The sequence below is a fragment of the Thamnophis elegans genome, chromosome 1, assembly GCF_009769535.1.
Source record: "Thamnophis elegans isolate rThaEle1 chromosome 1, rThaEle1.pri, whole genome shotgun sequence".
Classification (NCBI taxonomy): domain Eukaryota; kingdom Metazoa; phylum Chordata; class Lepidosauria; order Squamata; family Colubridae; genus Thamnophis; species Thamnophis elegans.
The window spans coordinates 185,208,302-185,233,002 of record NC_045541.1 but is presented as its reverse complement, the minus strand read 5'-3'; the positions used below and the strand labels follow the sequence as shown (position 1 = coordinate 185,233,002).

Genomic DNA, 24,701 nt, shown 5'->3' with positions numbered 1-24,701 from the left:
GTATAGGGAAAGTAAAAGAGAAAATAGAAAAAGTAGAAGATAAGTTAGAGAACCTCCAACAAATAATGGTGAAAAATGAGCAACGAATACAAAAAGTAGAAGAAAAAGTGGAATCAACAGAAAAAAGTGTGGGAGAGCTTGGCTACATATTTACAACAGCAGACTCAAATAAAGAAAAAACAATAATAACCCTGGAAATGGATAGAGCAGATTATTACTTAAGGTTTCAGAAACATGGAAGAAAAGGGAGAAAATTTAATGGAGATAATGACAGTTTTATTAGCAGGGACATTGGAGGAGCCTAAGGAAAAAATCCTGGCCAATATTGATGAAATATTTAGAGTGTAGACTAGATATGCGATGAGAAATAAACTTCCTAGAGAGGTTCTTGTCAGATTCAAAAAGAAAGCAATAAAAACAAAATTTGCAGAGAAAGAGAGATGATCCTTTGAAATATAAAGGGAAAGAAATAGTGTTCCCAGAAGATTCCCACAAATTCCCAGAAGAGTTAGAAAATTAAGAAGAGTACCAGTTTTTGACAAAGTGCTTAATTAAAAAAGGAGTGAACTTTAGATGGCTGATACCAAAGGGTGGGCTTCAAAAATTAGCAAGGGGTTCTCTGCCTGGTTGCTGGGTGGGCATGGCCATGGAGAATATGGCCTAGTTGGCCTCCTGCACCACAGTGGCTGGTGTTTTTGCTCTCCCCAGGCTATGGAGGCCCTCTAGAGGCCACAAATGGGCCCGTTTCTGGCCTTTCCAAACTTCATGTAGGCCCATTTTTCACCCTCCTTGAGCCTCACATGTGCCCTGCACTTACCTGCATCCAAAAAGGGCTGTGTGGTGACTCTTGGGCGAGGAGGTGCAGGATGGGATGGGTAGGGGCAGCCAGGAGTGGGATTTGGGGGTTCTCTGAACTGCACAGAATCTTAGCTAGAGGTTCCCCCAGACCTCTGGGAACTCCCAGCAGCCTGCCCCTGATACCAGAAGGAATATTGGTGACTTGGCAGAAGCAAAGATACAGATTGGACTCAATAGAGAAGGCGGAACAATTTTATAGGGTTTCCAGCCTAGACAGGGGGTTGGACTAGAAGACCTCCAAAGTCCCTTCCAACTCTGCTATTGTATTGTATTGTATTGTATTGTATTGTATTGTATTGTATTGTATTGTATTGTATTATGATCAGTATTTGGGACCACAAGAGGAAGAGAGACTGAGAGAAGAAAGAGAGGTTAGATGTCAAGAAGAACTTGCTGAAGAAAGAGATGCACAACAAAAGGAAGACAGAAAATATTGGAGGAAATAGCAATAAGAGAAGGAGTAAGGGGAAGAGAAGTAAGAGAGATAAGAGCAACTAGAACAGCAAAACCCATCTTTAAGTAAACATCATGGAAGAAGAAATAAAGTTAATGTCAATTAACATAAATGGACTGAATTTGGCTATAACAAGGAAAAGAATTTTTAACAAATTAGAAAAATTAAAATTGGGCATAATTTACTCACTGGAATACTTGAAAACTGGGAAGTTATATGCCTCTCTCTTACAACAAAGTAAGAGGGGCGTAGTACTTTATATTAAAGAGACGATAAAGGCAAAACAAATTTTTATGGATGAGGAAGGGAGGATTTTAATGGTGCAAATAACTATAAACAAATGGTAAATATAAACAAATGGTTTCTACTAGGACTCTAAGATACCTCTCTCAGTTACTACTATTGAGCAAGGTACCACCTATGCTGTACCTGTGCATTTCGTTTTTCTTGCCTAAATGCAGGACCTTAACTCTTTTCACCATTGAATTTCATTTTGTTAGATAGTGCCCAATGTTCAAGTCTGTCAAGATCCTTCTGTATTTTAAGCCTTAAGTCTTCTGGAGTGTTGGCTATTCCTGCCAGCTTGGTGTCATCTGCACATTTGATGAGTTCCCCAGCTATCCCCTCATCCAAGTTATTGATGATGATGATGTTAAAGAGTACTGGGCCTAAAACTGAGTCTTGGGGTACTCCATTGCATACTTCCTTCCATGTAGATGCAGTTCCATTGAGGACTATACGTTAAGTGCGGTTGATCAGCCAATTACGAATCTATCTGGTGGTGATGGACTACCAGTAGAGCTATACAAAACACTACAAGATACTATAGGTAATTTAATGTTGGAAGTTTTTAATGAATTATTGTTAGAGGCAAAAGTACCAAACTCTTGGATGGAAGCTTATATTACTCTCATACCGAAAGAAGATGCAGACTTGCAACAGATAAAAATAACTATAGGCTGATATCATTATTGAATGCAGACTACAAGATATTTGCCTCAATAATAGCAGAAAGATTAAAGATATTTTTAAACCAATTTATACATACAGATCAAAATGTTTCTTTTTTACCAAAGAGACAAATAAAAGACAATATGAGGATAATTTTAAATACACTGGAATAATATGAAGCACACACAGAAAATTAAATGGTGTTGGGGCTTCCGGTGGCCTGCAGTACTGCACTCTAACCACTGCGCCACCTCGGCTCTTGGGAATTATATTATCCAGCAGCGGTGTTTTACATGGATGAAAGATTGGATTGTATTGCGAAACACGAGATTATTGACACTGGAGGGACATGATTTGCAATGGGATTGGCATGCCTTCTTATGGTATGGGAAGAGTAAGGTACACTGTTACTTTCAAAGACATTGTATAAGAAATGCTTTATTATTAGTATGGGAGAATGTTATAGAACTACCGTATTTAAAGATACCAGATTGGCTTCCAATGATGGAAGCACTAATACACCCAAATATTATCAATATGGAAAATATTGTTAGATGGCTTAGGCCCAGGGTACCTGCGAGACCACCTACTGCCACCAGTAGCCTCCCACCGTCCAGTGCGATCCCACAGAGTTGGCCTCCTCAGGGTGCCGTCGGCCAGACAGTGTCGGCTAGCGACCCTCAAGGGGAGAGCCTTCTCTGTGGGAGTGCCTTCCCTCTGGAATGAGCTGCCCCGGAGCTTTGTATAATCCCCGACCTCCAGTCCTTCCGACGCACCCTAAAATGTTGGCTTTTCCAGCAAGCCAGCCTGGCCTGAACAAAACAAAACAAATTATTGATTACTGTTAATTTTAATTTGAATTCTTTTTTTAAAAAAATGTCATTGTCAATTTTAATTGGGTTTGGGGATATCCTGTTTAATTTCTTCTTAACTTTTGTATTATGTGTTTCTTTTAATGTTGTACGCCGCCCTGAGTCCTTGGGAGAAGGGCAGCATATAAATCGAATAAACCTAAACCTAAACCTAGATACAAAGATATCTTGACTGAAAAAGGAGAGCACAAAATTAAGCAAGAATTAGAAAACCAAGGGATTGGTATGGCTTGGTAAACACTACTGCAAATACAATCCAGGTATGAAAAAGATGCTAAATTATATGGTTTTTATGTGGGATCGACAAAATTAGATAAGATATTAACAGGAACAGAAAAGAGGATGATAAAAAAATTGTATAGCTACTTATTGAGTATCAAGCTAGAAGAAGAACAAGTGGAGGAAACAATGATAGCGTGGGGAAAAACTGGTCATACAATAGAACAAGCAAAATGGCAGCAATTATGAGATAGAAATTATAAATTGACAATGCCAACTGCATATAAATAGAATTTGTATAAGATTTTTTATAGACGGCATTTTCCACCGGCAAGATTGGTGAAGATGTTTAAAGATAAATCAGCTAAATGTCATCAGACACCTGGCTTGTATTATCATATGTGGTGGACATGTGTAGAAGCAAAACAATATTGGACAAAAATACATATGTGGTTGGAAAGGATCATATAACAACATATTGACTTGAAACCTGAAACATTCCTGTTGGGGATTTTACCAGAAATTTATAGTAAAGAAAATGTATATTTGATTATCCGTGTAATAACAGCAGCTAGAATTGTATTTGCACAACACTGGAAAAGTGAAGAGATTCCTATAGAGGAGATTGTGATTAGGAAAATATTAGAAGGTGCAGAAATGAACAGATTAACACTGGCAATTAAAGAGAAAGGACAAACTGATTATTATATTATATGGGAATCATTTTACCGAAGGTTAGAGAATAAATACAAGAATTAGAAATAAAAGTAGATGAGTAAAATATAGAAAATGTGTTAATAGAATTAACAGAGTTAAATAAATCAAGAGGAGGATTGTTAGACTATTAGACATTTAAGGCATTGATATTAAGCTAAGAATAGATTAAATATGGAATATGATTGTAAATTTTAATTGTTAGTGCACAAAACATTTGTACCCAGACAACACACTGTTTGATGGAAGATGGACAGTTCATATTAAAATAAAAAATATATTTCCCCCCCCAAAAGGCCAAAAATTGCTGGAAGTTCTTGGGTATGATTCTATAGTGAGAGAAGCATTAACACATTTCTGATTGCTGGTAGAGTTTGCCTTAAGTTTCTTTTCTTTATTTTGGAGCAGAAACCATTTTCATTGGGTTTGGTTTATCTAAAAGGGGTTGTTTGATTAAACCTGGGTGGCTTTGTGAGAAGAGAAAAGAGCCAACAACTCCATATCATGGATTTTATATCCCTCTACCGTTTCCTCCCTTCTTCTCTTTGCTCCAAGGGCTCTAATCTGCCAAATTGCTTTTTACAACTCCTGTACGCTGGAAAAGGGTGGAGCTTTTCCTTGAGGTTTCCACCATGCCGTTCTTTCAAAAGGAACAATATGTCAGCCTCGTCGTTAATTCAGAACACTTTCAAATATATTGTCTCTCCTGACACTTAATTTGGTCTATCACCTTCTTAATGTAGAAACATCGAGAATTCTATTTAGGAACTTGGCTCTTTAGTAAAAAACAAAAAACCCAAAGCACAAGATTCGAACTATTTTGGGACCTCGAAAAAGTCGCCAAAACAAATATTTCTGAGCAAACGAATAATTATCTACACCTTTATCACGCAGGCGAAACGTACGCAATTTTCGTTGGAACGAACAATGGGTGCTTTGCAAAATCTAGGTCTTTGGAGTCGAAACCGGTTCGCAGGAGCAAATTCCCACCAATAATGAGATCACCAGGCCTGTAACAGTCATTGTTCGTTTCGAAGGTTTTGGCCACCACGCACACAGTTTGCCTCCTCTTAGCAGAGCCTGGAGGCAGAAGCCAGAAGAGCAGCAGCAAGAGAGGGAGCCCAGCCATTCTCGTCCCCTTTGCTCTTAGATCAAAAACCCAGGTTTATACAGAAGATGAATTGCAGGCAGCCTTGAACTCTCAGCGCAGCTTCAGCACAACAGAGAGCGGCTGTGCCACACGGATGGGCCCCAGGGCAAATGCATATCAACCAGGCTGCCTCTTTAGAGTTGTGTTTGGGCTGTGACCAGCCAGGTCTCACCAAACCCCGGACTGAGCTCTTTGCAAGGCAAGGTGCCACGTCCTCCCCCTCACCCCCCAGTCAGGAGACCTCTGAGCATGCCATTTAAAAAACAATGTGTTTATCTTGGAAGATTTTTGTGGGAGGAAATCCCCAGAGGATACATTATGGATTACTGTTCTTTTGATAATTGGAAGGATTACCCACTTAGCAGATCTTATTTGCAGGGGGGGAAAAGAGGTTTGTGTCCCTTGTTTCTCATCCATTGAACAGAGGCCCTTGAGAGTCAAAGTGAAGCTGTGATGAAACTGAGCACCTGCACCAGAGGTGGGTTCCTACCGGTTCGCACTGGTTCGGTAGAACCGGTTCATCAAATCTACCGAACCGGTTAGAAGAGGTTCCACCAGTGGACCCGGAAAGCAGGCCACACCTACAGAAGAGGTTCCAAAAATTTTTTAAACCCCCCAATGGTGGTTTGTGTAATGTCCCGCAGTTATCTATGCATTAATAATGATCTAGTAATATTTCCTTATACATTTTAGGGAACCTTTCCTTACATAATTGGTGTTTTCTTTCATATTTTTGGATTTCTAATTTCTGTTTCCGTTAGTTGGCAATTGCTAAAACCAATCCCACGTGAAAAAGTATTCAAAGCCTTCTTGATTTTAATTGTCAATTTATTTGTCCCTGGACATTTTAATATTTATTCATTTACATATTTCTGTTTTTCCACTGTTGTGCAAACACAATTCCAGGAGCTGCTAACATGTGTAAAATTAAATATATATTATACTCCCTTTCAAATAGCCAACAAAATATTTCTGGTTTTAATTCCATATCTTGCTTTACGATTGCTTCTAACCACTAACTTCTGAATAGCTACTTGGACCGACTTAAGTACTAATTCATAATTTCATATCCGGTCACATGGGCAGCAAGCCACTCCCATCCAGTCACATGGATACTGCAATGTGCTCTACATGGGGCTGCCCTTGAAGAGCATCCGGCGACTTCAGCTAGTCCAGAATGCGGCCACGCGAGTGATTGTGGGCGCACCGCGGTTCGCCCACATAACACCTATCCTCTGCGAGCTGCGCTGGCTACCTGTTGATCTCCGGGTGCGCTTCAAGGTGCTACTTACCATCCATAAAGCCCTCCATGGTAGTGGATCTGAGTACTTGAGAGACCGCCTTCTGCCGATTACCTCCCTTCGACCCATCAGATCGCACAGATTAGGCCTCCTCCGAATTCCATCCGCCAGTCAGTGCCGATTGGCGACTACGCGGAGGAGAGCCTTCTCAGTAGCAGCTCCGACCCTTTGGAACGATCTCCCCGTGGAGATTCGTACCCTCACCACCGTCCAGACCTTCCGCATAGCCCTTAAGATCTGGCTATCCCGTCAGGCCTGGGGATAATATCCTAATCCGCCCCACCCGAATGTTGAATGAATGTTGTGTTTTACTGTTTTATTTTATTTTATTCACATATTTTATGTTTTGTCTTGCACTCCTTCCCACGAATTGTAAGCCGCCCTGAGTCCCCTCAGGGAAAAGGGCAGCCTATAAATGACAAATAAAACATAAAAAAAAACCATGGATGGCAAGCCACTCCCACAAAGGAGGCCACACCCACAGAGTAGGTTCCAACAATTTTTGAAACCCACCACTGACCTGCACACAAATATTTTTGGGAAAGTCTGAGTGCTAAGAGGGCCTGGTGGCTCTGACAGTCAGTTGTATCTTAGTATGTTTGAACTATCGTCCCAATACTTGGGTTGAATGACTGGTTCATTTATGCCCCCATGGCAGGGGATACATTAGAAGCTCACTTCTCCCAGAGCCCTTAAAAATGGACAAGTGCTATGCTGTTGTTAACTCTACAGGAGGGCTGTCTTATAACTTGTGGGAGCCAGAAATGTTTGTTTGTTGTGTTTGTGTTGTGAAGTACATCTTCACAATTGTCAGCTGCCATGGGAAGGATGCCATGAGCCAACCTTTGGGCTAATAGGAAGGGAAACGTGGTGTAAATGTTCCAAATACCATGTAGAATCAAATCAGAATATGAAGGCAAAACTATGCTTAAAGTTCCAATTTAATAAAGCAGGCATGTTGGCACATAGCTATGGGATTCCAACTCTGGAAGTTACATCAGAATCCCACCCAGTTAAAAGTTCTTGACCTTATCCCCACACCCACAATCCATCACATGGTCCAACTTCTCCTTCCACGCTGGCCGTCCTTCCAGCTTCTTCCGGTCAGGTGTGAAATGTGCGGAAACAAAGGATGACCTTGACTTCTAGCAAAGAATGAACAACAATACATTCCACAATTCTACTCCTTCTAATCCCCCCTCCCATTGACTATACTTAAAGAAACAGCATAATGAAATAAGAGAAAGTGTGGCAGGCCAAAATTCTAAAAGGAATATAAATGCAGGCCTGACACGTGGTTTTATGTGGTTGTCCTCTTTCTCTGAAGCTGGTTCCAGCCCATTTTTTTTGAAGAGGGGGAGACTGAGCCCAAACCCCTGATTTTCTCTTGTTTTACAGTTTTTCTGAGGTTTATTATAACATAAAATAGAAAAAAATAAAATTTTAAACAGAGGGTGGGGGAATAAAGAGGGCGGAGAAGAAGTGTTGACTTCTCATTGTTTCCAACACAGTACAATACTAATGTCAACTCATAAAGCATTGGAATGGCTGTTACCAAGTTGCCATGGTGAAGAAAGGGGGGTTAGCGCATTCCATGCATACCTTCGGCTAGAGTCGGATCTCAGATTACTACAGCAGGCTTGGGAGGGGTGCACCTCATTGGAGAATGTGATTTATGACACAGACTGAGGGGAAGGAAGGAAGAGGGGCAAAGTTCAGCCATAATTTAAATGAGGTCAGATCTGACTGCACTGGGGTATTGCCGAAATGGTGTTCCTAATAAATGAATGGATTTCTTTTGAAACTTGGCTTGAGGCTCATGAATTAATTAGGGCATCTCTCGGAAACCTGACAACTAATACATTTATGGGCTAAGCCTTTTACATTACCGTCAGTTATTATAATCCATTTCTATTAATTGCCAGTTAAAGAATCTGGAAGAATATTGTGAACTTTGCTATTATAAAATATCAGAAATTGTCATTGAAGTTTGCAAGTGAATATGAATGTATATACAAACAAAGTTAAAAATAATCCATTAAAAATCTTTATCTTTATAAAATTAGTTAGTTCTAATTTTATAAACATGAACATTTTAAAGAAATGTTTAGCGCTTTAAAAAGAATTTAAAGTACTTTTCACTTTAAGGGTAAAGCGTTGAGTGTTGACTAGAGTTACACCTATGAAGATAGAATTAAGCTGATTTATTGCTAAGAGCCTGTGTAGAGGAATCTTCTCAACTAATGGTCAGCACCTTGTTTGAGTTAGATAAGAATCAACCTCACTCAAGGGGGGTTGGGCTTAGTTGATTTGTAGCTATGTAGAGATTCTAGGCTAATCCCTTTTTTAACTCTGTCCTCATGTTCTGCCACTTCTCCTCCTACATAAAGAATTTGAAAGAGTAGAGTGACTTTTGTTAATATATAGGTTATAACAGTGTAGAAAAATTAACAAGTCCAAACAGGAATATATGATTTGGTCCTATTTTCCATATGGAAATTGCTTCTGGTTTTTATGCTTAAAATAGAAAAAAGGAGAGAAACTTAGAAATTAATTTGAAGATTTAATTTGATTTTCAAGGTGCTTTAGTGAGACCTCCTCAGATCAAGGGAAGGTGTCATTCTCTCAAATGGTATAGGCTCTCCTGCTTCAGTGGGGGGTGGGCTAGAAGACCTCCAAGGTCCCTTCCAGTTTTGATTCAATTTCTATTCAATCCTATTTCTACTCCATTCCAGCCGAGGTGGCGCAGTGGTTAAATGCAGCACTGCAGGCTACTTCAGCTGACTGCAGTTCTACACTTCGGCTGTTCAAATCTCACCGGCTCAAGGTTGACTCAGCCTTCCATCCTTCCGAGGTGGGTGAAATGAGGACCCGGATTGTTGTTGGGGGCAATATGCTGACTCTGTAAACCGCTTAGAGAGGGCTGAAAGCCCTATGAAGCGGTATATAAGTCTAACTGCTATTGCTATTGCTATTCCATTGCTATTCCACTGCACTGCACTCCACTCAACCCACTCCATTCTACCCCACCCTATTTCACTCCATTCCATTCCATTCCCATTCCACTCCACTCCACTCTACTAGTGTCAGCCTCTGTTTTGCTGCTTGCTTTTCGGCTGCCATTGAAACGGGGAGGGAGGGCATGGTATTTGGGTGAGGGAAATAATCTGTACAGGAGGACTGTTAATTGGGAGTTCTTCTCACCATTCGTTAGCGCATGTGGAAGGAGGGGAGTTTCCCACCAAGGCCAACTGTCCGGCATACCAACCTGATGATGATTTTTGAAGATGTCTCCCACCTGACAGCTGTGGAGATATTGGATTGGACTATGGACTGGGGTTACCAAGGGGAGGGGAATGGGTCATGTATTGATATCTAATGCTTTCGTGCACTTTTGCTCAGATCCAGCTTTGCTTAGCTTCTATTTACTTATAATCAGAAAAAGTACTCTTAATTCTGCAAAATGGAGTTGAGTGGTTTCTTTCTTGGTTATTAAGTGAAGCAGCATTTGACAACTAGACTCCAATACACTTCACTTCGGAACCACACTGCACCTAACCCACTCCATTCCAATTCCATCTCACCCCACTCCACTCCATCCCTCTGTATGCTGGCATTATTCAATTGTACAACTGACCAAGCAATACTGCTCTAATGTTTAAAGGCTGTTAGAGAGGAGGAGGGAGAGACATAGTCTCAATTTAAATCCTAAGCAAAACAAAATAGTTGGGGATGATTGGTCCTCCCATTCCAGGACTTTCTATCTTTTGTCCTGCTTCATTTCCTCTGCCATGCTTGGGCCTGCTTTGCAATGTGGGAAATTTCGGAAAATTTCTCAGTTTTTGCTCAAGGATCATATGATAGTTATGGCCAGGAAGGTTTTTCATTGTTGTTAAGCTTCAGTTTGTTTGTTTGCAGAAACCAAGATATCTTCCTGCATATATATCTTTTATTTCATTTTCATTTTCATTTTATACAATCACTTATATACTGTGCATAAAAAAAAGAAAAAAGGAAAAAAAAACCCAACATAACACTTCATTCCCCCATACACCCTCTCTTCTCCCCCTCCAACTTTCCTTTCACCCCTCCAACATTCCCCTCTTCTACTTCCCTACCCCCTCAGACATCTCCCCCTCCCTCCATTTCACCCTCCTTACATTCCCTCTCACTCCCTCTTTACTTCTCCCTTCTCTTTCCCTCTTCTCCTCACTTTGGTGTATCCATACAATTCAATTTGTTTTTTACAATAAAAGTAGAAAAAGAAAAAAAGAAAAAAAAAGAAAAACGAGCCGCAGTACACAAGTGAATTCTTATTGTTCTAAGGATTGAAACTGTAATTCCACCCTCCCCCCTCCCCCCTATAATCCCCCCTCCCTAACCCCCTTACGGCTTCGCAGGTCCCATGCCCGGCATAATTCTTTAACAAGCATTTGAGTATAATAAGGCCAGCTAACTTTAAAATTAAAAAAATAAGATAAAAGTAAAGCCAAAAAGAAAAAGGAAAAATAGTAGAAAATAAGAAATAAAAAAAAAAAAAAAACACCCACACTCACACACAAAAAGAAGAAAGAAACAAAAAGGGTCAATAAACCCACTACGTTAACACAGCTTCCCATTATCTGTAAATCTTAAACAATGTGACTCATTCCAAATTTCGATTATTTTGCTACTTGCAGGGTTTCAAACTGTATTAGAGCCAGGTAAGTTGATCAATTAGAATTCCCCAACTAAAAGTCTCCTTGCTTTGTCTATCTATTCAGACCTTTAATTTATCTCTTTTTTATCCAAATATCCAAACCTTTCTACAACACCATTAAACTCAAATACTTCTTTCATTTTTCATTTCCAACACCTCCCTTTCTATCCTTACCCACCTCCACATATAAATTTTTTACCTTCCACCCTGCCTTTATCCATATCCACATATATATTTTATCCACATTCATTGCTCCTCCCATGTTTACTCCACTTTCCTGAAGATTCTCCGACCAATCTTTCTTAACTTTATATTGATATAGCAACTCAAACAAACATCAGCTTGCGTTCTAGCCCCAGGTAATCTAATTAAACTTTCGCTGCCCTTCCCTCTCCCACGCACCTCCCAACTCCGTTCGTCCCAAACCGCAACTCAAAAAGATCACAATTTCCGCTCTCCTCGCCTAAGAAAATAGTTCATGCACAATTTGAGTTAGAGTTCAGACAAAACTTCTGTACAATATATGTCCACAATCAGCAACGCTTCTTTCAGTCTCCATGTCTCATCATCGATATGCCACTTTTCCATTTTATCCCAGACGGAAATCATAAAACTTTAAAAACATCGCTTAGTCTTTATTCTTTAGTCTTCTGCCCTTCCGGAAGAGAAAAACAACACCCTCCGCCTTGTAGCCACGTGTCTCGCTGTTTGTCTTCTCCTTCTCCTTGCCTCTCCCCAGATCCGGATGAATCAGGAAGTCCCGCCTTCAGGGTCTCGTAGTAAAATTTTCGGGCTTCACAGACGGAGTTAATGCGGTGTTTTTGGTTGCCAAATGTAACTGTAATACCAGCTGGGACTTCCCATTTGTATGGAATCTGAGAGTTTCTGAGTTCTTCGGTTAAGAAAGCGTACTGTCTTCTTGTTCTTAATATTTGAAATGGTATCTCTTTAAAAACAATCAAGTCCTCCCCATCAATTATCAACCTCTTTCCGTAAAGCCTCTGTATTATCTCATTTCTAGATTCCCTTGTAGTAAAGTATATTATTATGTCCCTCGGAAGCTGTCGCTGTTTTGCTACCCAGGAATTCTGGCGGTAAATTCTTTGAATCTGCCAATCAAAGTTAAGTCCCGGACTTCCCACCAAGCGACTGAAAGCCTCAAAGAATGTCTGTTTCAAATTCTCCTGTTGGTTTTCACGCAGTCCTCTAACTCGTATAGCAAAGGCAGTCTTGTTATAATTTATCATGACAAGTTCTTTTTGGGCAGATTCAATTTCCTGTTCTAACGTTTGAATTTTTGATATCAGATTAAGGTTAGTTTCTTCCAAAAGTTCCAATTTGTCCTCCGTTTCAGCAATATAATCTGTCATGACTGTCATTACTCCGATCATATCCTGCTTTGCCTGAGCAATTTTAGCATCAAATTGATCACATAAATCCGATATCAGTTGATTAATCTCCTGTCTGAAATCATTAAGCGTTTTGAGAAGGAATTCTTGTGTTAGCAAATCTCCCGTGGAGGGTGTAGGAGACAAGGGTAGCGACTTCATAGCAGTTTTTGGAGATATGTTATTAAGGAAGCGCTTCTGTTTAGGTTTGGGAGCCATTCCAGAATAAAAATAAAAGACAAGCAATCAAGCGAGCCAAAAATCAAAGTCTGTGCTCCCCTCAGTTAATCTTTTAGCAATTAGTACGGAGAAGCCTTCAGGAGGGTAGGGTCAACTAGCTACGTCAGATCAAACACAAAAGCTACGAGATCGCCATCTTGTGACGCAGCTAAAAAAGAAAGGGAGCCTTTTGCGAAATTGAAGCTGGTATTTTAAATAGTAATAGAAGAAATTCCTCGGGAATGGTCCCCGCCCGGATTGGCTTTTAAATAGCTTAGCTTTGTCCTGGGGGGGGAGGCAATCTGCCTAGGCTGCAAAAAAGGCAGCGCGGAAAACTGGCCGGAGTAAAGGCTCAGCTAATGTTGAACCTCTTCTCCATTCACAGCAAAAAAAAAGCTATGAATTACAAAGAGATCCTAACGACTGACCTCCTCTCTGCCCCTTTCTGCCAGAAAGGGGAGATATCTATAGATCTTATGAGATATACGAACCAGAGTCCTGGCAGGAGCTTTGTTGAGCTCCCGACGGCGGCAGCTCCTCCCCTCGACAGAAACCAAGATATCTATCAACAACTTGCCTCCAGAAGTTGGGAATGCTCCAACACTGGAAGTTTTAAAGAAGATGTTGGATAAGCATTTGTCTGAAGTCATGTAGGGTTTCCTGCCAAGGCAGGGGGTTGGACTAGAAGACCTCCAAAGTCCCTTCCAAACTCTGTTATTCTATTCAATCACACCCACACCCACACCCACACCCACACCCCAATCTTCTCTAATCTATGTTGGCAATTCCAATTCTAGACAAACTACACAAAACATTTAGTCCTCTGTCTTTGGAGGAGAAACTTCCAGTGTGAAATGTTAACAATAAATGCTGCAGTGTTAATTTCCAAGTTTATTACTATGGTCAATTAGCATTAATGAAAAAAAAATAAAGGATGGATGATTATTGTTGATTAACAGATAGTTTGTGATCAGAGGCATTACTTAATTTCCAATTGTATAATACACAAGCCCTTTTCTCACTTCATCCTTTTTAAGAAATCAGATCAAACATGAAACGTCCAAAATCAAAATAAATCTCCCAATCTGTGCAAAATATATCAGATATTCAAATGAATATCAGATGTGTGCAGAATAAATCACAGATTCTTGTGCCTCATGATATTATCTCTACAATTCAGATCAGGCCTGAATAGGATAATGTAGCATTTGGAGGAAAAGATACAAGCCAAGATACCAGCCCCAGAGGCCAAGATGGAGAAGATCTCCACAGCCACCATGGACTTCCCTTTGGTGCTCAGGTAGGTGGGGAGGAAGGTGATCCAAACACTGCAAAAGACGAGCATGCTGAAAGTAATGAACTTGGCTTCATTAAAGCTGTCAGGCAATTTCCTAGTCAGAAAGGCCACCGTGAAACTGACGAAGGCCAGGAAACCCAGGTAGGTGAGGACAGCATAAAACATCAAGGCTGAGCCTTCATTGCACTCCAAGATGGCCTCTCCTACCAAAGAGTGGAAGTCCATGTTGGGAAATGGGGGAGATGTTACCAGCCAGGTGACACAAAGAGCTGCCTGGATCAGGGGACAGCCTAAGACAATGGAGTTGGTCAGTGGTTTTCCTAAGAGTTTCCTTGACTTGTTCCCTGGCTTGGTGGCCATGAAGGCCAGAACCACCATGATGGTTTTTGCCAAGACAGAAGAAACTGCAAGGGAAAAGAGAATGGCAAAGGCAGTTTGTCGTAAGAGACAGGTGATGGTCCCTGGTTGACCAATGAAGAGAAAGGAGCAGAGGCAGCAGAGCAGGAGGGAGACCAGGAGGATGTAGGTGAGATCTCGGTTGTTGGCCTTGACAATTGGTGTGTCACGATGTTTAAGGAAAATGGCCAGGACTGCTATTGTGATCACAGAGAGAGTAAGAGTGAAAGAAACTAAAGTGTATCCCAGGGTCTCTTGATAGGCAAGGAAGTGGATCTTTTTGGCAATGCATTGGTCCTTGTCCTTGTTGGGATATCGGTCTTCTGGACAAGGTTCACAGGCAGCTGCATCTGAAATCAAGAGTCTTTGTTTAGTTAAAGATTGTATGATAAAGTGGGCTCAAAATATTGAAGAACCAATAATGTTGGATACATGGGAAAGAATATGGGTAAGAAATGTGAAGTTCACACAAGCACAAAATCTGAGAGAAAATTTTTACAAGATGTTTTATAGATGGCATATAGATCCTAAAAAACTGGCTTCTATGTACCCGAATGTACAGCCTAAATGTTGGAGATGTGGTTCTCTCGATGCTACATATTTTCATATATGGTGGACTTGTCAAAAGGTTAAGGCATTTTGGATAAAAATGTGGTGGATTATGCAAAATATTTTTAAAAGAAGGATAAAGTTTACTCCTCAGTTATTTTTATTAGGTATATGTACTGAATTTGCAGCGGTAAGAGACTAATTTGGTTCTGCACTTAATAACGGCAGCAAGACTGTTGGTGGCGCAATACTGGAAGAAGGAAGACTTGCCTACAACTCAAGAGTGGACATTGAAAGTCACAAACTTAGCCGAGATGGCTAAAATATCGGCATATCTTAAAGACCATTCAAATGAGAGATACAAACGAGACTGGAAAAAATGGATTGACTATATACAAAACAAATACGGGACTAAGAAATTCCAGATAGCCTATGCTTAAGATTAGGAATAATCTAAACTGCTTAAAGTTAGTGCAACAGGAAGAAGCTGAGTTTAATGCAGGGATGTTATTAACTTCTTTTTTTATTTCCTTTGTCTTAATATATTTTAGACTGTATTTGTTAAAAACCTACGAGCTCTGGGAAGTCGGGGGGGGGGGAAGGGAGGTGGGGTGTTAGGGGGGAGGAGGGGAGGGGGTGGGAGGGAGGAGTCAGCCAGAGGGGGTTGCCGGTTCTACAAACTATTCAAAATTTCTGCTACTGATGCTAGAACCGGTCTGAACCAGCTGAATACCACCTCTGATCTTCAGGGGACTTCTCTCTAGTAGAGTGTGTGCTGTTCTGTATGAGATATTTATTGTGTCTCTTGTAGGTGCATTTTTAGATGTTAATTGAAATTGTGTTGATCACTGGCTTTTAAGTCATTAGCTGTCATTTGCTTGTGCTGCCCAACCCTCACTTGATAGGTACTTGATAGGCTGGAGGTAAATCAGCACTCCTGTAGACTGATGAGATGCTCATTTACCAGGCTTCAATCACTTCCCTGGCTGTTTTTGTGCCTGCTCATTCAACAATCTTGGTTGCTGCAAAATTGAATGTGTGTCCTTGATCATTGCTGTATGAGGCTACCAATAAGTTTGGGTCTCCTCATCTGACCGCTCGCTTGTGTTCTTGCGATCTGGGGGTTAGCTTCCTCCCTGTCTTTCCTACATAGTCAAGGGAGTAATCCATTCAGGGGAATCTGGCAGATTATATTGGAAGTATCTCCCATCTCCAAGCAATCTTGACAATGCATAATTTGTTCCCCCCCCCAATTTATATTGAAACTCCCAGAATTCTGATAGATCTGTAAGCCAGGAATCTTACTATTTTTTTTGTGTGTGTGTACATTGTCAATTGCTGTGGGCTGAGAGGATCCCAAAAGGAGAGAGAAAAGGACAAATAAATGTGTACTGAGAGTTCTGAGAGAGAAAAGTCTGATCGAAAGTGATTTACCGGGAAATGTAGGAGATAAACAGGCTGGGCCTGTGAGAGGCATCAAACACGTTATAAGTCACGAATCCTTGCACACCCACAAGAGATCTAAGTCCAGCCCACCGTGAATGTCTTTCTTAACTCCAGCTAATTTCCCTTGACAGTTAGTAGCTCAGATTCTTGTAGAGAACTTAAGTTTACAATAAATATTTATGCTCACTAGAACTGTTGGGACTTCCTGATTTCCCCGGCTCTTGACAAGAAATTGATTACAGGAGGGGAAAAAAGAAAGAAACATGCAAAGACAAAACAGGATTGAGAGCTCTCTGGATCAATGTCTTTGCTTTGTACTTCAAATCTTCCCACACAGACTCTTCCCATCCCTGAGAAAGCTTAGTAGACATAGATAGATCAATCTCCTATTCTTCCTATAGGTCCATCAATTTCCTGGGCGATTAGTAATGCTGAAAGAAGAAGCACACCCTGAAATTAAAATGAGAACTTGAACTTCACATTCTGATCCTTTACAAAAAGATTGGTAGCTAGTTATCCCAATGGGATGTGAAAGTAGGGGAAGAAAGGCTAGTAGGGTACTTATTGAAACTATTCAGTATTAACTTGGTAAGGAGCAGGAAAGTTGGCTTGTTTGGGAAGTTGAGTTTAGATCCATGAACTGAGATGTTCTGTGAGAACTATGAATACTTTGAAGCATGACAATCCTACCAAAAATGAATTAATATGAAAGCATATTAATATTAGGTTCTGCTGAATAGTTTCCTTGATCCTGAAAGAGCAATATTTGAAGTGTGATTTACCTGTCTTATCAGAAATGGTCCCTTCTGGACAAGGGTCACATTGATAGCAGCAGACCTGCTTGCCTTCTGGAACAAGTCTCCTCTCTCCTGCGTGGCACCTCTTCATGCCACACCTTCCAAGGGGCGCCTTCTAAGAGACAAAAGAGGAATGCTTGAGATGGCCTAAGCAATGAACATGCTTCATTATTGATTTCTACATATCCTTTTCCATGTTCAGAAGGTCTTCAAAAGAAATGGTTCACCATAGTCTACAAGAAACCAGAAACATCTCCTGAGGGCTTCTGGCCAATAGCATTCCTGACCCGTCAGTGGATGCTGGAGATTGGAACTGGGAGCTCAGTCTTGAAAGAAAGGTGGGGAAAAGCATTGAGCTTTGTTAAAAAAGGATTCACGAGGATCCAACTGAAGAGGAATGGTCCATGGAAACCATTGTTGTTTCCTCCAATTGCATCCTAGGTTTCAAGCAGAAGTTTTTCCCAACCCCGTGTCAACTTGTAAAGCATTTCCATGTCTGTTAACAAGTTGACATTGGAGGAAAGGGGGAAGAGAATTCCATGCATACCTTCGGCTAGTGTCGGAACTCTTACTATATTCACATTCGTTGGTGAATGTGATTTATGACACAGATTGAGGGGAGGGAAGAAACAGAGGTAAAGTCCAGCCATAATTAAACTGAGGTTAGATCTGACTCCATGCGGGTATTGCCGAGATGTTGTTCCTAATAAATGACTGGATTTCTTTTGAAACTTGGCTCGAGGCTCGTAATTTAATTAGGGCATATTTCGGAAACCTGACAGAGAGTCACATTCACCAACGAGGTGCTGCATCAGGTTGTAAATTTTTGCGGCTCACAAGCCTGCTGTAGTAATCTGAGATCTGACTCTAGCCGAAGGTATGCATGGAATTCTCTCCCCCCTTTCCTCCAATGTCAACTTGATAACAGACACAGAAATGCTTTACAAGTTGACACCCCAAACCTTTGTAGACCTGCCACATATCTGACCTCAATTGTGTTACTCATGAAGCAGGATTTTCACCAAACGTCTGCATATTTTGTAATTCAATAGACCTGTTTCCAGTTTGAAGGATATTCCCCATCCCCAGGAGAGGATGAATCTTTCCCTAAATTTGCAGGATCTCCTATGAGCTCACCTTTGTGGCCCAGATGATTTCATCAGAGCTAATGGTGAAATCTTGGCCAGGGGAAGCCCCAGGATCTATTTGTCCAACTTTCACAGGGACGAAAGATTGATTGGGGAGGAAAACCCAGTTGAGAAGATCATATTGAGAAGATCCCAGACCATTTTCTGAGAAGGAGATTTCATCCCCAGCACAATTGTTGAAGTGGACATTCCCCAAATGGGTAAGGATCTGAAAGAAAAGAGACATTCAGGAATTGGAGTAACCGCCTGAAAGCCGCAGATGAGACATCATGGCTTCTATCATTCTGTGATGGTCAGCATCTTAGGTGAATGTCGGAAAGGCTAGACATGTTCCCTTGGTCGAGATCCGAGCAACCAGGAGTAACACCAAATATTTGACACATTCCGCAGCACTTTACGATTGGGCATATGTGTCATGGCTTCTTCCTTCCCAACTGGACCAGAATGATGTTTATATGACAAGACTTTAATTCTGTACTCCAAATTTCCTTCTATGGTTTTGTTCCTGTGATACTTGGCTATATACATTTTAAAATACTTATTTTGACCCAAGATCTTGTGAATGACAAATGCATCTACATCACTATCTAGAGTGCTTAACAACCGTGACAAAAATGAGGCAAAACCTACTTAACAACTACAATGGAAGTTTTGGACTTAATTGTGGTCATAAACTGAGGTTCACTTGTACTTTTTTCATATTGTTGTTTTTAAATAATTCTTTCCCCTCTCTGTTCTGAAGTGCACTAGTATGGTAGCACACAGATATTTAACCAGGAATTCAAGAAATACAGACAGCAAACTTTCTTTCGGGGGACTGATTATAAAGTCGTGTAGATTACCTGCCATGGCTGGACATTTGAGATCTTCTTTCCAAGCCTCATCCTGGCTGATTGGGCTCCTGATCCATACATGGCATGCAATGCATGTGCCACAGCATAAATGGCATTGTAGATGTTGTAACTTTCACCTGTCATGCTGGTTTCAAAAATATGAGTTGGCACATTCTGCAAATTCTCCTTTCCTGTACATTGTTTTTGCTTCTTTCTTGGTTTATGGATCTTGCAGTCAAAGACTTTTGCCCACCATTGCGGGAGAAAAATGTCCCCTTGTGAGTTCAAAGGGTCCAAAGACATGAGAAAATGGCTGAATCCTGAGATATCCCCTGTGTGGTCCCTTAACTGCAAAGCCCCATGGAAGGGCTTTACAACTTGAAATGTGTCTTTAGCTGCCCCAACATTATGCCTCCATTGGGAAGTTAGGATCCAAACTTTCTGAAGCGATGACTTTGTGAACTTTACGAAATGCAGAGCTGACTGTATATGTGCATTAGTGTGAGGGTCTCCAAAGAGAATAACCATGTCAGCTTTACAACAGTTGTTTAAAAAAAGAACAAATTTATGCACTGTAATGAGAAAATTATCTGATTTCAACATTTGAGTGAAGGCCAGGCAGATCTCCTTCTCCTTCAGCATTGGCATCAGAGATGAGATGAAATGTTCTCCACTGTCATCTTCGTTGGCTATCAGCCCAACCCAGTTCCATTGGAAATGCAGGAGCAGCTGGACTAAGCCCACATACTGAGCAAAATCCTTGGAATTAATCCGGAAGAAGGACGGATAAACACTTCTCTCTCCCCGAGAGAACTCAAAGCCAATGCCTAGCTGGAGAAAGTGAGATTCTTCTTTAAATGACAAAGTGAAGTTTTATGGTGACTTTAGAGGTCACCATTGTCTGGTTATTGCTCCACCAGTCAGGGTGACTCAATTAGAGCTGCAAGTTAATGCTTCTTCCCTTCTTAGGAAGAGCTACAAGTTACATATTTGATCTGGTTATGGTTCACCGACAAAAGTGCGCCGATGAAACTGCGGCAAGAAAACCATGAGTTCTAAATCATGCCGACGAATGAGCACAGAAGTGCACTGACAACAGTGCGCTGACAAAAGCGCACCTTCAACAAACAAGTAATAACCACGAGTTCTAAACCTAACCCTGAACCTAACCCTGAACCTAACCCTGAAACTAATCCTGAACCTAACCCTAAACCTAACCCTCAACCTAACCCTCAACCTAACCCTCAACCTAACCCTCAACCTAACCCTTACCTTAACTTAAATCACGCTTCCCTTACCTTAACTTAAACCGCACTTCCCTTACCTTAACTTAAATTGCGCTTCCCTTACTTTAACTTAAATCGCACTTCTGTTGGTGCGCTGTTGTCGGCGCCCTGTTGTGGGCGAGTTGATGACATTGCAGTTTCATCGGTGCGCTTTTGTCATGCGCGCATTTGTCAGGTCATGTCTGGTTATGACAGGTCAGAAGACAAGGGAAGAAAATATCAACATGAATAATCTGCACTGAAAAGCTCACTACATTAATGAAGAATAAGGAAGGAATTCTTCTTGGCAAGTGCAACATTTCAGAAATACATCATTATCTAGCACTTTGGGATTATATAAAATATATCTTGACCCACAAAATATAAAAATCAACTTCAGCATGGACTCTCTAAGTCTCACACTCCTAATGTGGCCCCTTCAACAACTTTGGTTTCACCTTGGAAGGAGGAGCCAATGTCGCGATGTCACAACGCGTGGTCTCGATACTCTGAGACCGCCGTTGACACTTTTGCCGCTCAACGGTCCATTGAGACCTAAACCATCCCGCAGAGATGGTGATCAGGAAGATGAAGCCTTGCTGGTCTCAGGGACATCGCAAAGTCCCTGATCGACCCAAGGGAAGCACTTCAAGCTGGTGGTAAATAGGCAACCCCCAGGCTGATGAAGTTGGGATGGCTCCAGAAGGAAGGAAGTGAAAAGGGAAAGTGAGTCCATCTGGTGATATATTTTTTCTTTTTTGCGAAAGACTGCCTGAAGAAAATTTTCTTTAAAGCCAAATTAGATCCTTAAGCAAAATAAGTAAGCAGCGAAATTAACTTATATTGGATTGCTTTGGAAAGCTTTTTTTCCTTTATAATTATACTTTGTGGATTGAAGTGCTCGCAACATTTCTTGTTTCTCCTCTTAAAGTGAATGGATAGATTTCTTCTTCTGCTTTTTGTTGCTTTATTTTTTTGACTTCTGGATTAAAACCTTCCTTCTTATTTTAACAATTCTCCCTATTACTTGTTATTAAATTTCATTAAAAGAAATCTAAAGAACTTTGTTTCCTATAAGCCAGGAATAAATATTAAAAAGTGAAAAGTAGCAACACTGCCACTCGGAGGTCAGAGGTTGGAGTTTTTGAAACAAAGTATCTCTTCTCTTTCCTTCTTTGATTTCACTGACTTTGTAGCTGAAGGGTTTGCAATTTGTTTACAGAAACTGATAAAGAGCCAAGGGCATGAATTGTTGCCTTTGAGAACTATTTTGGCAGGGGAAGAAAGGGAAAAAAAACAGAACCCTTCTCCTTTGAAGAGCACAAAAGAACTTGTGTTTAAGTCAACCTAAAATTAAAAAATAAAAGAGGCCTGGAAGGCTAGAGTGGCAGTGGCTATTAGTTTTTTTTCTTTCTTTCTTCTTTTTGGAAACATGGATCAATAATCAAATGAAGAAACCTTAAAATTCCAAAATATTTTGGTTGGAATTCAAAATCTATTGGAAGGGTATGGGAGAAATGAGAAGAAGTTGGAAAGATTAGTCTTCCTCACAGCAAAAGATGAAGGGGTTGGAGCCGCAAAAATTAAAGGGGATAATGAAGACATAGAAGATAAAGACAAGATAATAGATGAATTTATTAATGGAGCAAATGTGGGTGAAAGTGGAAAGAAGGGAATATGGAAAAGGGAATTCGACAAATTGGAGCTTTACCCCAGATTCCAAGATACAGAAGAAAAAAAAATGGTAATGATGATGGACTTAAGAAGAGAAATCTTTTCAGAAGCAAGATTGACAACTAAAGACAAACTAATTTTAGTAACAGCTGGAGGGCAACGAGATTACCTGAGAGATCCTTCAAGCAACAAAGTGCGGAGAGAAGTCTATAAAAACCTTATAAAGGAGATAAAAAGAAGACTGACACCACAATTGGCAAGAGATATAAGACTGTTTTGTTACTGGAAAGATACAGGTTGACAATGAAAGTTGATAATAAAAAATTAGTTGATTTTGGTGATCAATAAGTAGGAATTTAGTAACTTCTAGATTGTTTTAGATTGTTATTAAATGTTTATTTGTTAACAAATAATTAACTATAATAACAATGATGAAATGATAATGGATACAGATTAACGTTATATACATTTACTGGCAAACTAGTAAAAGAAATTTGGATATAAATTGCAAATTGTGACCTGGGAAAAAGACCTATAAATCTTATTAACAAATTTTTATTTAGATCTTGTCATAAAGGTGTAAGGTTTTTTTTTGGGGGGGGAGTCTGATGAGAGGAGATGGGACATAAATAGTAAATGATTTTTAGCCAATTATAATAACAACAAGGAAATGTCAATGGACATTGTTTAATAATATATATATGCTATGTAATTGGCAAAAGTAACTTGGATATAAATTCTAAACAGTGAGTTGGGGGGGAAAGGGGGGAAAAGTTTTAGAAACTTTATTAATTGACTTTTACTTAAAAGATGTCATAAGGGTGTAATGTTATTGGAGAATTTTTTGAAATAGCTAATGAATGCCATTATGTGGTTGTGTCTTTAAGTATGAATGATTTGAGGAAAAAGCATGTTCAAATAATTGTAGTCAAATGAGAATTGTGGTACACTGATAGTAAGATATACAAAGATTTTTGATTTAAAGTGTATAATCTAATATGAACTATAGGTAATGACTGTGGAAGAAATGCATGAAAGTTATCTGTAACCAATCGACAGGCTTTCTACAAGATGTAATGAAGGATGTTTCTTTTTTGTGTGTGTGTTTTTGTTCAATTAAAATAAAAAAACCTTTTTTTTTAAAAAAAAGAAAAAATACAAAACAACTTTGGTTTCACCTTGAGCTTCTGGGTGTGCTTCTGCTGTTTGTCTACTCCATATTGTCTCCAGTGGAGCTCCCTTACCTGTGAGACCTTGAAGATGCTGAAGATGGAGGCCATCCGCTTTGGCGATTTAGAGTTGAGACCTCCAATGACAGAGAGCAGAGGGTCTTGATTGTCACATTTGTAACCTGGAACCATTTGGCCTCGGGTGGAGACCAAGGAGAGGCTGATTAAGAAAATATTCTTCTCAGTCTGGCGATTGTCATAGATGTGGAAGCCAAGGGTGATGTTGGGCAGGAGAACCAGATCCTTGTTGACCTCTCTGACTGTAAACACCAAGGCCAGGAACTGCTGATAATTCTTGGGTATGAGTCTACAGTAAGAAAAAAAATGGGGTCCCTTATAGAAAAGGACACATGTGCTGGTAGAACTTCTTTGGCCTTTTGTGGTGTTCTTTGGAGCAGCAAGTTCCAGGTATAATTCGGTGTTTTTTAAACAAAGAAGGAAGGACAGTCAGTTGTTTTGTTGAGAGAATTCAATGTCAGCTTTCCGAAAGATGCCCTAATTAATTCATGAGCCTTGAGCCAAGTTTCAAAAGAAATCCAGTTATTTATTAGAACACCATTTTGGCAATACCCCATTGCAGTCAGATCTGACCTCATTTAAATTATGGCAAATTAAATTATGGCAAATCTTATATAAAATATCTTGACCCATAAATCAAACCAACTTCAGCATGGTCCGGGTATACCTCTGCTGTTTGTTATTCCATATTATCTATATTGGCCAGGTCAGCATTTAGAAAAGGTCTCATTATCTACTTCTATTGTATTATATAAAAATTTATCTTTGTTGTAGAAAAAACAGGACACGCAAGCCAGCTCTTCAGGGAAGGAATAGTTTATTGCGCAAGGTCAGAGAGGCCTGAACCCCAAGTGACAGGCAGGAAATCCCTTATATAGTTTATAGATAAAGCCATCTGTTAGTTTTGGAAATACCCCTCAAGATTCGCCCTTCAGTTACAGCAATATTATGTCTACAGGAAGTCATAATACATAGTCAGCTAACGGAGCAGAGGAGCTCGTATTTTGAGGAAGCTAAATGTGTCTTCCAGACACATTTCAGCAAATACATTAAAATAGAGACTTTGCCTCAGCAGGTTTCATGCGCCTCTAACCCGTGTCTAACCGCACATGTCCTAAAAGCAAACCTTTGCAATTTCTATATATGAACAGTTAAAGCTTAATATCATGAGACCCTAGTTTGGTTCAGGCTTGAGGCCTACCTTGGTTCAGCCTGCGACCTCAT

The 24,701-nt window shown here is 40.2% G+C and overlaps 1 protein-coding gene across 1 annotated transcript; it reads right to left on the bottom strand.

Annotated features, from left to right (window-relative positions):
• Window positions 1-13,963: 13,963 nt before the first annotated feature.
• LOC116507168 (vomeronasal type-2 receptor 26-like) lies at window positions 13,964-24,701 on the bottom strand. Its single transcript, XM_032215140.1, has 6 exons — window positions 24,679-24,701; window positions 23,475-23,766; window positions 19,301-20,122; window positions 18,448-18,666; window positions 17,296-17,425; window positions 13,964-14,868 (listed from the first exon to the last, which is right to left on the bottom strand). Exons 1-6 carry the CDS (start codon window positions 24,699-24,701, stop codon window positions 13,964-13,966), a joined length of 2,391 nt encoding a protein of 796 aa, XP_032071031.1.

Excerpts from the sequence above, each read along its gene's own strand:
- LOC116507168 (XM_032215140.1), bottom strand. The coding sequence starts at position 24,701 with ATGAGGTCGCAGGCTGAACCAAG. Across the intron at positions 18,667-19,300 it reads CAAATGTCCAGCCATGGCAG|ATCCTTACCCATTTGGGGAA; the intron begins GTAATCTACACG and ends CTTTTCTTTCAG. Across the intron at positions 17,426-18,447 it reads AAATCATCTGGGCCACAAAG|AAGGCGCCCCTTGGAAGGTG; the intron begins GTGAGCTCATAG and ends TTTGTCTCTTAG.